The sequence below is a fragment of the Nyctereutes procyonoides genome, unplaced genomic scaffold (assembly GCF_905146905.1).
Source record: "Nyctereutes procyonoides isolate TBG_1078 unplaced genomic scaffold, NYPRO_anot_genome, whole genome shotgun sequence".
Taxonomy (NCBI): Eukaryota; Metazoa; Chordata; class Mammalia; order Carnivora; family Canidae; genus Nyctereutes; species Nyctereutes procyonoides.
In genome coordinates, this window is record NW_026575141.1 from 3,324,418 (window position 1) to 3,338,546 (window position 14,129).

General features: G+C 44.4%; 1 protein-coding gene across 1 annotated transcript in view; it reads right to left on the reverse strand.

Annotated features, from left to right (window-relative positions):
• The window catches only part of MKLN1 (muskelin 1), a 160,180-nt gene extending 153,323 nt beyond the window's left edge, over positions 1-6,857 (reverse strand). Inside the window, exon 1 of the mRNA XM_055307473.1 lies at positions 6,701-6,857. Within this exon, the coding sequence (XP_055163448.1) occupies positions 6,701-6,798 (98 nt within the window). The 5' untranslated portion in view covers positions 6,799-6,857. The remainder of the gene's footprint in view (positions 1-6,700) is intronic.
• Positions 6,858-14,129: the final 7,272 nt, after the last annotated feature.

Genomic DNA, 14,129 nt, shown 5'->3' on the forward strand with positions numbered 1-14,129 from the left:
GATCCCATAGCGAAAGGAGGCACACAAGAACAAACCTGACACTGTGTACTACTGACTTTCCCCTTGAGGCATCTGTCAAGTCTTAAACTACACAGAACAGAGGTTAAAGAGTCTGCAAAAAAAAAAAAAAAAGAGTCTGCAAAAGCAAATGAAACACAAGGAGGAGCTTTTAGGACTCCCATGCTGCTGGAGAAACAAAAGCAGGAGAGGCCCTAGAAACAACTAGGTTCCCTGGAGGTCTACCAAAGGTGGGCAAACTAGCGGTTTACAAAACTGGAAACCCAGCTTCAAGTTAGTTCAGTTCTTGACTAAAGGTCTATTCCATGTGCCTGCCAGAAGACAGGTGAGTTTTCTCCAGAGAAAGGTACCTAACTGTAATTTGTACTTTTATCTAAAATTCTGTGTATAATGTCTGGTATTTAATCAAAAATTACCCCCCAAAATGGTGGTGGTGGTAGTAGTGTAGTGATAACAATTATCATTATAGAACATATAACAATATATAATTATATATGATAATAATTATTATATTACCAGACACACCAAAATACCTAACAAAAAGGAAAACAAAACAAAGATCTACAGGTGATCCAGATATTAGAGTTTAAAGACACAGGCTTTAAAGTACCTTGATTAGTATGTTCAAGAAAATGAATGACAGATATATCTGGGCAGCTCAGGCAGTTAAATGACAAAATCTTGATTTTGGCTCAGGTTATGGTCTCAGGGTTGTGAGATGGAGCCCCACACCTGGCAAAATTAACAGAACATACAACTTCCTAGATTTGATCAAGATAAAAACTATTTCTATGCAAAAGGGGTTTCTCTACAGACTGAGTCTCTAGTCCTCCATCTACCTCGTGTTCCTTTCCTCTGTCCTGGGTATATCTTTATTTTTCTAAAGTTCTAAGATTAGGGGCACCTGGATGGTTCAGTGGTTGAGTGTCTGCCTTCAGCTCAGGGCATGATCCAGGAGTTCCGGGATCGAGTCCTATGTTGAACTCCCTGCGAGGAGCCGCCTTATCCCTCTGCCTGGGTCTCTGCCTTCTCTCTGTGTCTCTCATGAATAAATAAATAAAATCTTAAAAAAATAAACAAATAAAGTTCTAAGATTATCAGACTGAAAATACCAGAACTTTTAGTGGCCGATAAAGTTCCTAAGCCGTACCAGTGTCTAATTTCAGTTTAGGGAAAGAGAAGGAAAGGTGAGTAAGGAAGGACATGACAGTCCCCAGTCTCCAGGGAGTGGAATACCTCCAAACCAGTGATTCAAATTCATGGGCTTATGAGGAGTCTAGGGGATTGCAACAAATACTCAAATTCATATGCACAGTGATCACTGTCTATGGACCCAATAAACAGTAAACCTCACAAATGTGTTCCAGTTTTCAAATGTATGTGATTTATAAAATAAAATTCATTTAAAAACTAAAATAAAGGGAGGGGGAAGAAATTATTAGGAGTAAAGTCACTTCTGAATTATATAAGCATTGTTCAGACATCTCTAAGGACCTATCTCCCCAAAACCCCATTCTTACTCCCCAGTTGCCAAGGATAATGCCAAATAAACCCAGGTACACTGAAACAGAAAGTTTCCTACACAGACAGTAGGAAAACAGATGGATACTTTTAATACAACAATTCGACATCTAGGAACTCATCATAAATAAGTTCAAAATTTGTTTCTCTAAGCCAAACAGTCTCACTCTTAATGGCCAAAAAACAACAAAAGCCAGAAAGCCTAAATATCCAGTAATAGGAGAGCAATTAAATAAAATGCCATAAAATCATTACCTGGATTATCATGCATCATGAACAAATGATATAGAGGATACTCAATAACGTTAGAAAATATTTATATAGAATAAGGAGAAAAAAGAATACCTAACAGCAAACAGAATAAAATCAAAACGAAAAATACAGTTACAAAATATCTGGAATGAGGGATCCCTGGGTGGCGCAGCAGTTTGGCGCTTGCCTTTGGCCCAGGGCGCGATCCTGGAGACCCGGGATCGAGTCCCACGTCGGGCTCCCGGTGCATGGAACCTGCTTCTCCCCTCTGCCTATGTCTCTGCCTCTCTCTCTCTATCTCTCTGTGACTATCATAAATAAATAAAAATTAAAAAATATATATATATGGAATGATATATATCAAAGGGTGATTAATTATTTTTGGATGATGTATTATGGATAATTTATATTTTGTTCCATTCTATATTCTGCAAATACGCCACAGTAAACTTAGGAGGCTTTTTTGCAAGCAGAAAAATATATATATATTAATTTTTAAATGTGAAATTCTACAATAGTTGAAATAGATCCATCTCTCATCCTCACTGTCAAATCATATCACTTTTACTGTGAACTATGAATCACATGTTAACACAAAGTAAAATTTTAATGGTTTGATTTTAAGTAATAAAGAAGACTAACAAAAATAGGTAACACACTTAAAACTGTATCAGATTTTACCATCTAAACTATTTAAGTCTTTCAATAACGTGTAAAGTAGAATCACTCCTAATGAATGAAATTACCTTATATGTAAAAAACTTTCAAAGGTCTTCCCAATCTTCATATTTATACATTAAAACTTAAATGTCAAGAAAATATATCTAAATATTGCTGTCTTTCTCTAAACTTACAGCACTTCTTATCTGTATTCACAATTAGGCACATACTACAGACATGTAAAATACTGAAGCAGCTTTGGTAACAGACGTCAGAAGGGCCAAGATCAGAATACCATCTCCCACTCTTGGACCTGGGCAAATTAATTTATCTCTCTGAACTACAGTTTCCCTAGCTGTAAAACTGAATAATATTTAAAGCACTGGTGAAGGCTAAATCAAGAAACACACACTAAAAAAAAAAAAAGAGACACACACTAAGTGCTAAGCACAGTGCCCAAAGAAGAGTTAATAAATGGTAGTTGTTACTAGAGGCACAAGCAATAGCTTTTAAGTCACAGAACTTGCCAAGCCATTTGAAAACTCTATGAAAAGTTACTTAACCTGTACGGACCTCAGTTTCCTTATCTACAAAAGCAAACAAAAAAAAACTCATCTTGCTGGTTTGTTCTGAGGATTAAGTAAATCTATATAGAAAAATCATCCTGCATATATAATAGGTGCTCAATAAAGTGTAGTTGGTATTACTATTAGTTAGCTACATCAAGAAACATTTGAATAGGAATTCCTGGGTGGCTCAGCGGTTTAGCGCCTGCCTTCGGCCCAGGGCGTGATCCTGGAGTCCTGGGATCGAGTCCCACATCAGGCTCCCTGCATGGAACCTGCTTCTCCCTCTGTCTGTGTCTCTGCATCTCTCTCTGTGTCTCTCATGAATAAATAAATAAATAAAATCTTTAAAAAAAAAAAAAAGAAAGAAAGAAAGATTTGAGTATAGAGATTAGGTTATAAAATATTTTTACATATAAACTCCCATGTAATTCTAACAATTAGTCATCATTTAAATGCCTTTCTCTTAATTCCCAAATTAAGCATAGATTTCAGAAAAATGTAAAATATGGCAAACTTTTTAAGCACATTGCAAAACAAAAGGCCACTTTGTTAGTTTCTAAATAAAAATGTGCTATCTATAGCTAGATCTACTTTAATATTTTCACGGTCCAAATAAACCTAAAAGAGTTGGAAGGAGGGATGCCTGGGTGGCTCAGCGGTTAAGCGCCGCCTTCGGCCCAGGGCCTGATCCTGGAGACCAGGGGGTCGTACCACGTCGGGCTCCCTGCAGGGAGCCTGCTTCTCCCTCTGCCTGTGTGTCTCTGCCCCCCCCCCCCGTGTGTCTCTCATGAATAAACAAATAAAATCTTAAAAAAAAAAAAGAGAGAGAGAGAGAAAGAGAGACAAGAGTTGGAAGGAAAAAATGTTTTTTTTTCCGGACTTTGGGAGAAGAGAAAAAATTCTAACCCTTAAGGAAGAAAAGAGATACCTGAATTTTTCCCTTTTTTCATGACTTCACATGTTTTTACACAACTAGAATTTAAGTGCCTTTATTATGAGAACTCTTTCCAATCTCTGAACTCCTGTCTCTACCTTTGTTCAGGAGCAGAATAGCACTATAAAGACTATGGAATGTGAAGTGAGACTGCCTAGATTCAAATCCTTACTTCATCTAGCTGTGTGACCTAAGGCAATTTTTAATCTTTCCATGTCCAGTGCCTCATCTGGAAAACAGAAATTCTTCATGCAATTGTGAGGATTAAATGAGTTAATACACTTAAAGAATTCATAAGAATCTACCATATGGAAGGCACATTGTAAGTGTTGCCCATTGTTACTATTCCTTTATTATTCCCCCCCCCTCAAAACGCCTAGATCTGTGATTCTTGAAATCAATAAATATTTGCTACCCAGCAGACAATTCCAACAAATAGCTTTACTTAAAATTAGACCTACTTAGGAAGTACCTAACATGACTGTCACAGCAGTAAAGACACAGCAACTGCTATTAAAGAGGATTTTAGGGCGAAAGTAAGGAGGCCAATTCCCTTTCTTCTACTTCCTGTTATGTTATACAAAGCTATGGCTTGCTAACAGAGGTTCAGTACCAAAAGAGTTTTACAATCTACGCACGGCACACACCAATCCAGCAGATAACAAAATTCTCAAACTCAAGCTCCATAATACTCAATTATACTCCTTCAAAGAAAAAAGTTCCAATTACTCTTCTACTTTAATAGTTTAGTGCTTTAAAATAAAAACTATTTTGCATAGGACAGCAGAATGTTATGAGGATTAAATAAGACATTGTAAATGAAAGTGTTTGAGAGTTAATATGCATTAAATACCAACTTACGAACATATCTGAGAGAACTTAACAGTCTATTTCTCCAGCATCAAACAGCTGCCTTCTAACCAAAAGTAATACTCTAGTCCACTTCATATCTTGGGCCAGGATGAGACATAAATCAGAGTAAAGTTGCCATCCCACTGAACCATTTCCTGCTTGAAATGCACTCTTTTTATACATAACTTAGATGGGACTTCTGGTCTGATATCCAAGTCCTGCCCCTCCCCCAGAACTTTAAGGAGTGACATCCTGGAAGTAGCCTAACTTAAGGCCAGAAAAAGTTCTGTTATCAGAAAACTTCTTTGAAGTCATTAGATCAAAGGATGCCACCCCAATTCCCTACCGTCTGTGATCCTAACCCGGGTACAGAAAAATGCTAATTGTCTCCAGACTCCAGAATGTGTTGGCCTCAAAAGTCAGAACTACCTAGGGCCACATTTCAACTGCAGCTGAGGCCTAGACTGTTTACCTGGCGCACTCTCAAGTGAAACGCTGGGAGTCGGACACCGATCGGGAACACAGCCGTCGAGAGACCACACGGGCCAGATCTGACCACACGTCACTTGGCACCCTTCGCTGAAGCAAACCCTACTGAAGGCCCGCCCGCCTGCCAACCCTTGACCCGGTGGACAGGGCGATGGGCTAGCAGTCCACAGCGCTACAGATTCGTGGGGTCCCAGATGCGTTCTGCCGGCTGTGACTGAACAAATCAAAGTTGAGAAAATGTAAAGAATTTTCTCAATGCAGGCGAAAAATCCAGAGCGTGCCTCACAGACCCAGCTCCTTCATGTGTTCAGTGACATCAAAGGCAGACTATCGGGAACGTGTTCTGTTCACGAAGCCATTCCTGGCCTCGTGAAACGACAGCCCGGGGGGCAACCAGCGCTTTTCTTCCGGGTCCGCACACACCTTAAGGCTTTCCTAAGCCAGTTTCTCCAGCTGTACGGAAAACCGCAGTTACACGTTCTTCTCTCAAAGTTAGACTAACAGAAAAAATATATATATGAAAGTACTTCCAGCGTTTCAGAAGGAATCTGCTACAAAAACAAACAAACAAACAAGAAAAAAAAAAAAAAAACCACCGTACGGCAGTAATGCCAAGAAACTCTTTTCACCCCCAAATCGGGGATGCAGACCGAGCCGGTGCTGCAAGCCCAGGCCATTAAAGCCAGACTCCTCTGTCCCCATCTGAGTTTCTGGGTTGGGAAACCGGTGGGTGTTGACAGGAACCCAAGTTCTGAGCCGTAACGCGACGGGGCTCCCCGGCTTTCCCAGACCTAGCGGCCGGGAAGGGGGCGACCGTCCGCCGACCCGACCCGACCCGACCCGACCCGACGCGCCGCGCCCCGCCCCGCCCCGCCAGGACTCCGAGGCGCCCCGCGGCCCCGCAGCCTTCCGTGACCCTCACGGCCCGCCCGGAGCCCGGCCCCGCGGCGACCCCGCTCGGGAACACCCACTCCTGCGCTCGGCCTCACCCCGTCGCGCACCGCCCGCCGGCCGCCCCCGGCCCCCGGCCCCCGGCCCCCGGAGCCGCGACCACCCAGGCAGCCTCCCCCGGGCGGGCGGGCGGGCGGGCCGGCCGGCGGGACCCCCGCGTCCCCGAGCCGGCCGCCCCCCAGCCCCGGGCGCAGCATCGCGCGGCCCCCCGCGGCCGCAGGCGCCGCACACCTGCCCCTCCCCCCGGACCCCGCGCTCGCGACCCGAAGCCCTCGGGGAGAGGGGGCGGGGAGGGCGGAGCTCCCGCGGCCGGACGGAGACCCGGGAGGCCAGGCGTCCCCCCACCAGGCCCCGCCTGGGCCTCTCGGCTCCGCCGCCCTCCGCTGCCCCCGCCCCGGCCCAGCCGTGCTTCCGCCGCAGAGCAGGACAGCAGGAGCCCAGGGCCCGCACTTACTCGGGAAGGTAAGTGGAGGAGAAGGAGCTCCACTTGTGTAGCGCGTAGGGCAGAAGCCGGCACTCGGGCGCCGCAGCGACAGCCCCGCCAGCCGCCATCTTGTCAGCCCCGGAGCGGCCGCCACCGAGCGCCGGCCGCGCCGGGAGGAGGGGGCGGGGCCTGCGCTTAAAGGGGCCGCGGCCCGCCGGGCCGTGCGCTCTCTCGGGGCCGGGCGTCTCGCCCGCGGCGCCGGGGCGCGGGGCCGCCCGGGTCCTCGGTTCTGCGCTCGAGTTCGTGTCGCCTAAGGCTCGTCAGGAGACCGACTGTGAGCAGCTGGGGGCCGCCCCCCGGGGCTCGGAGGCGGAGTGGCGCCAAGGACCTTCCTTGCAAGCCGAGGTAAGGAAGAAAGGCCAAGAGTGTCCTGAGAAGAAATAAACTGTAGTCAGGAGCCCGGAAGGGAAGATGAGAAGCCGGACTTGGGAGAAGGGACGCCTTTGCGACCTGGGAGGCCGCTGCCCTCCCCCGAGCGTCAGCCGCGGAAGGCAGCAGCGCCGGCGGCCGCGCATCCTCCGCCGCGGCCGCGGTCCTGCTTTCGAAGGTCTTGGCCCCGCGTGCCCGAGTCACATGGACACAGGAAAAGGAAACGCGCGGTGTCCGCTCGCCCCGTGGTGGTCGCAGTTTTGCTGCCCTCCTCGTGAGCGCTCGTGGCGAGCCCTCGCGCACCATCCGTGCCGTTGCCTCGCTCTGCTCGGTCGCGGTGTTCACCCAGAACAACGACTACAAAACACCTCAAGGAGTTGGGGGAGCCGCGTGGCATCGTCGTTGCCGTTGTTTTCCAGTTGCTAAGTCTGCCCGCTCTTAGGTCGGACAGAAACTTCGCCCAAAAGTCCAGAAAGAGCGAGAGGCAGGCCGAGTTGTCGGAGAAGGACCAGAGAGGGACCAGAGAGGGAGTAACAGCCCTCGTGCCCCGGATGCCATATGGGCATCGCACCGGCTCCTTATCAAAAAAGGCACATGCGCTCCAAGTATCTGGCAGCTTTAGATAATGCTCCCGTCAGGGACCCGTTTGCCAGGGTTATGCATGCTTAGTTCTTGGCTTAGCCACCGCGATTACCAAAGTACTCATCAACCCCCAAAAGCCCTGAGTGTCTTCACCTCCATCTGACCCATGGAAACACTCCCGCAAAGAGTTTCTCAGTGAAGGACCAAGTGAGTTGAAACACCTCCGTAATTGTATTCTCTTCCCGGTATAGGTATGATCGTTAAGCGGCCCAAACCTCCTCACATCTTTTCCTGAGCCCCTGTTACCCTAGGGGACAACTTAGTAGTGGCCTAACCTCGAATATCAGATGGAGAATGCCAAAAAGGGGCCGCCCGGCTGGGCTCCCGTCAGTAGAGAATGCCACCCTTGATCTCAAGGTTGTGAGTTCCAGCCCCACGTTGGGTATAGAGATGACTTAAAATAAAAATAAAAATCTTTGGGGAAAAAAGGAAGAAGGCCACAGAGTGTTCGCCTCTAAAATTACGTGTGCTTTGCATTTTGCAGCATGTTGGAAAAGTATCTGTTCCTCAGGGAAATGCTATGATCCGTGACTCAAGTCGGGAGTCTAAAGACAGTGGGAGAGGCCAGAGGAGGTTAGTCCTAAAGATGCTTGGTGGTTAACTCTGGGGGAAAGAGATACTTTTAGGGGGAAAAGATTAAGATGGTGATTCAGTTCAATTAGTTAGGGGCCCCAAATTTGCTAACTACACCTCCTACCCTGATGTAAGTAGAATCTTTGTTCTTTTCCAGACATAGAGTTATGGTTTCTGAGTGATCCTTTTATATTTATTTGAGAGAGAGAGAGAGAGAGAGAGAGAGAGAGAGTGTGTGTCAAGGGAGGGGCAGAGGGAGAAGGAGAAAGAAAATCTCAAGCAAACTGCTGAATGCAGGGGGGCGGGGGGCAAGCTCAATCCCACAACCCTGAGATGATGACCTGAGCTGAAATCAAGAGTTCTGGGGATCCCTGGGTGGCTCAGCAGTTTAGCACCTGCCTTGGGCCCAGGGCGTGATTCTGGAATCCCAGGATCAAGTCCCACATCAGGCTCCCTGCATGGAGCCTGTTTCTCCCTATGCCTGTGTCTCTGCCTCTGTGTGTGTGTGTGTGTGTGTGTGTGTGTGTGTGTGTGTGTCATGAATAAATAAATGAAATCTTTTAAAAAAAAAAAAAGAAAAAAGAAAAAGTCAGATGTACAACCAGCTAAGCCCCCCCCCAGCACCCCCTAAGTGATCCTTTTATTTATTTTTAAGATTTTATTTATTTATTCATGAGAGACACAGAGAGAGGCAGAGACACAGGCAGTGGGAGAAGCAGGCTCCATGCAGGGAGCCGGACACGGGACTCAATCCTGGAACTCTGGGATCACTTCCTGAGCCAAAGGCAGAAGCTCAACCGCTGAGCCACCCAGGTGTCCCTTAAGTGATCCTTTTAAAAAACAGTAAGCTAGTTCTTCCTGAGATGACTCTCAGTGACTTTCTATTCCAGTTAAGTAATATGGAAATCCCTTAGCAGAAGGCTTTCATATCCTGCCTTGATTACATCTCCAGCCTTCTTTCTTCTTTCTCCCTTGCAAGCTTTATTCCTGCCAAACTAAGCTAACACTGCATTGGCTCCTGTAAGTTCTGTGCTCTGTCTCGCCTTCAGGGCTTAGTCTAAGCCAAGCCAGGAGTACTCTCCACCATTCTTCATCTGGCCAACTCCTGCTCATTTTTCAGATCATTTCCTTCTGGAAGATCATTCTTCATCACCTATTTTGAGGTTAGGTGCCACTTTTATATTTAACTTGGCACCCTTAGTTTCCCTCCTTATCTTAGCAAATGTACAATATACTTTGATTTCTTCTTTTTCTCCTATTCTCTCTCTCCCTAAACTATTAAGTCTTATGTAGTTAGGAGTTATGCATATTTGTTCACAGTAGTATCCTCAGTTCTGTGAGAATGTCTACTACATAGTAGATGCTCAATAAATATTGATTGAAGAACAAAGAAATTATTCTAAAAAGGAACTTGGGTTGCAAAGGAAAGAGAATGCCAGAACTTCTCAGACAGCAAACATGTATCCCTGAGGTGTGATTGCCATAGAGAAAGACTTTATAAATGGCCAAATAATTTAAAGTATTCATATGTTAACATATACTATGATACTAAACCCAAAATGTACATGAATGTTTAAATAAAATAGAAGACTAAAGAAATTTAAAAATCTACAGTAGTCTGCTGGTAGCTCAGCTCTCTTAGACATATAGCTTTATATCTTCCTCTGCTTTCAGGGGATTGCCTTAGAAGATAAAGTACATTGTAAGGATATATGGGGAAGGCCTGGAAACTGTCAGCAGCCTTTTAGTCCCTCTAGGTCCCCCATACTTCAAAGGTTGTGACATATAGATGGCCTTATGGAGAACTGGATAATGTATCATTATTTTTCAGAAATCAAAAGCTCCAGGGACCCAGTCATCTTGTCATCCCTTAAAAGTAATCATCTTTGACTCTCTGACGCCTTCTCAGTATGCTTTTCATAGTAAATACCAGAGGAAATTATTGTATTTTGTTTGTCACCATTCACTATCTTTTCCTGTTAAAAAAAAATTAAGAGGCTGTGATGTACTAGGCTTTGTCTAGGTGCTATGAAGACAGGGACAAACAAACAAGCCAGACAAGGGCCCAGCTTTGATAGAGCTTACATTCTGACAGGGTAACATATAATAAATAAGTTAACTAGATCATTTTAGTCTGTACATTTTGAGTACTAAGAAAAAAACTACACTGGATTAATATTTAGATTGAATGGAAAAGGAAACTTCTCTAAAAAGATAATAGTTAAGCTAATAACTTATACAGTAAGAAAGCGCCAGGCATATAAAAGTTGGATAAAAAAACATTCTAGGCAGAGAGAATAAGTAAGTGCAATGGGCCTGAGACAGAAAAGGGGTTGGTGTATTCTAAGAACAGGAAGTGTATCTGAAGCATAGTGATGGGGGACAGTAGAGTCGGAAAAGTTGGACCCTAACAGCCATTGTAAGGAGCGAGATTGTGAGGGGTGCCGGTGTGTGGCTTCTGGTTAAGTGTTTGCCTTCAGCCCAGCTCAGGTAATGATCAGAGGGTCTGGGATCAAGCCCCACATTAGGCTCCCCACTGATTGGGGAGCCTGCTTCTCCCTCTCCCCCTGACCACTACTCCCCTGCTTGTGCTCACTCTCTCCTTCTCAAATAAACGAGTAAAACTCTTAAAAAAAAAAAAAGAGCCATGATGTTGAACTGTGAAGAAGAGACCTGTGCAGGGCCTCAAGCCAAGGAGCAGCATGATCCACTTTACATTTTGTAAAACTCACTCTGCAGAACAGAAAATGGGTTGGAAAAAGACAAGAGGTAAAGTGACGATATTTGACAGGAGGTCATAGTAGCCAGGCGAGAAATGATGGTGGCTTGGACTAGCAGAGGAGATGGAGAATAGAGGTTGAATTGGGAATATTTTAGAAGTAAAGCCAACTAGACTTGCTGGTGAGAGAGGAAAGGCAGGCAAAAAAAGAAAGAAACAAAGATAACTCTTAGGTTTGGGGTTTGCATCACTGGGTAGATATTGATGCTTTTATTGAGAGGGGAAGATTTAGAGTTAGAACAGTTTCAAGGTAGAAGGAATCAAGAATTCTGAATTCAGACATTAATTCAAAAAGCCAAGAGACACATGAAAAGATGCTCAATACTAATTGTTAGGGAAATGCAAGTCAAAACCACAATGAGATATCCCTTCACACCAGTCAGAATGGCTACTATCAAAAAGTTGAGAAATAACAGGTTCAGCAGGGATATGGAGAAAAGGGAACCCCTGTACACTGTTGGTAGGAATGTAAATTGGTACAGCCACTATAGGAAACAGTCTGGAGGTTACTCAGAAAATTAAAAATAGATGTACCTTATGATCTAGTAATTCTACTACTGGGTATATACCCATGGAAAATGAAAACCCTAATTTGAAAAGATATATGGGGCACCTGGCTGGCACAGTTGGCAGAGCATGTGACTCTCGATCTCGGACATGAGTTTATGCTAATGTTGGATGTAGAGCTTACTTTTTTATTTTTATTTTTTTAATATTTTATTCATTCATTCATGAGACACACACACACACAGAGAGAGAGAGAGAGAGAGAGGCAGAGGCAGAGACACAGGCAGAGGGAGAAGCCGGCTCCATGCAGGGAGCCTGACGTGGGACTCGATCCTGGGTCTCCAGGATCACACCCTGCCTGAAGGCGGCACTAAACCGCTGAGCCACCCAGGCTGCAGAGCTTACTTTTTTAAAAAAAATGAAAAGATATATGCACCATTATGTTTATTTGTTGCAGTGTTATTTATATAGCCAAGAAATGGAAGCAGCCCAAGTGTCCATTGATACATGAAGAATAAAGAAGATGTGGTATATACATATATAAAGTATGAAATCTTGCCATTTGCAACACCATGGATGGACCTAGACGTATTATGCTAAGTGAAATAAGTCAGAGAAAGACAAAAACTGTATGATTTCACTTATATGTGAAACCTTAAAAACAAAACAAATGAAGAAACAAGCCAACAACAAAATGCTCTTAAATACAGAGAACAAACTGGTGTCAGGGAAGCTGGTGAGTGGATGGGTGAAAAGGATTAAAAGGTATAAAGGAAAAAGAAAAAAGTGAATTCCAACATCAGTGTACTATATAGGGGATGCCTAATAGATATCCAAGTGGAATTGCCAAGGATGCATTATGGAGAATCTACATTGGTCAGTCTTACATCTAGTCACCTTATAGGCATTTGGCCTTTTTTTTTTTTAATTTTTTTTTTAATTTTTATTTATTTATGATAGTCACAGAGAGAGAGAGAGAGAGAGGCAGAGACACAGGCAGAGGGAGAAGCAGGCTCCATGCACCGGTAGCCCGATGTGGGATTCGATCCCGGGTCTCCAGGATCGCGCCCTGGGCCAAAGGCAGGCGCCAAACCGCTGCGCCACCCAGGGATCCCTGGCCTTTTTTATCTAACCATCTAGTGGTTGCTTATTTTGCCTCAGGCACTGATTCCTGAGTCAATAAGTTTTTCTCTAAGTAGCAGAGTCACTGTAGCTTCAGGTATAGCAGCTCTAGATAAGCCATCTGTGGCAGCCTTCTGCTAGAAGGGGATATAGGAGCACAACAGTGGTCTATGGAAGGAAACCTAGGGTATGTATTACAAATCTCAGTTTTGTTCCTAGGTCTGGTACTTTTCTAGCCATGAGACCTTGGGAAAGTCATATAACTTCCCTAAGTTTCACTTTCCACCTCTATAAAATGAATTTACTCAAATCTATCCTGTCTACTTCACAAGGGGGTTTTGAAGATCAAATGAAGGAGAGGAACAATTATTGAGTACCTAGCCTGTCTACTACAAGATGATATAAGTTCTCATTTAATTCTCAGAGAAGCTCTGAGAAATAAATATTATTACCCTTCCACAAATGAGAAAAATAAGACTCAGAAAAGTTAAATACTTGTCTTTTGTTTGCTTCTTCACATGTGTGGGACAGAAGAGAGTGACTCCCTGCCTCCCTGACTCTGGGCTGACTGGCCCTTTTGACCAAAACTCACAAGTCTTCTTCCCACATGGTCTCTCCACTGCTGTATCTGGTTCTGGGTTCTTAGCAAGGTCTTTGAATAAATGATAACTTGAGTTTTGTGCTTGTAGATGAAGTACATACGGAATGGCAGGAGTTAAAAAGTTAGGAGGTTAGGGGCACCTAGGTGGCTCAGTCTGTTGAGTGGCTGCTTTGGCTCAGGTCTTGATCCCAGGATCCTGAAATCCACCCACATGGGGCTCCCTGCTCAGCGGGGCGTCTGCTTTTTCCTCTCCCTCTCCCCACTCCTGCTTTCTCACTCATTCTCTCTCTGTCTCAAATAAATTAAAAAAAAAAATTTAAGCCAGTTCTTTTTGACTGCATCCCATTCTTCTCAAGTGGGAAGAGACATAGTAAACTGTAAAGTACTGTTCAGATATAAGATGTTGTCAAAAGACCACAAAGAGTTAGAAAGCAAAACCAATTCTGCTTATTTATTTCTTTCCAGGCAAAGGAACACACTAGGGCTAAGAGAGAAAAGAAGGTGTTTTTAATTGTAAAGAAGGAGTTTCATGATTGTTATGTTCACTAAAGATTAAAACATACCAGATACCCTCCAAATGAGCTGGAATAAATCAACAGCCCTGTACATGATTGGTGAAAACAAGCCTCATACTTCAGAGGTCAGGAAAAAAAAAATCTTCAGATAGGTCCTATAAGGGTCTTGTTTTGGCTGACCAGGGTTATGCAAAGTTCGTGGTTTCTTTAACAGTTCTAGCTGTTGAGGAAAGTAGAAGCGCAATACGGTATTTACTGTGCCATGTCCTAGGCAAGTCCTGCTGTAAATGG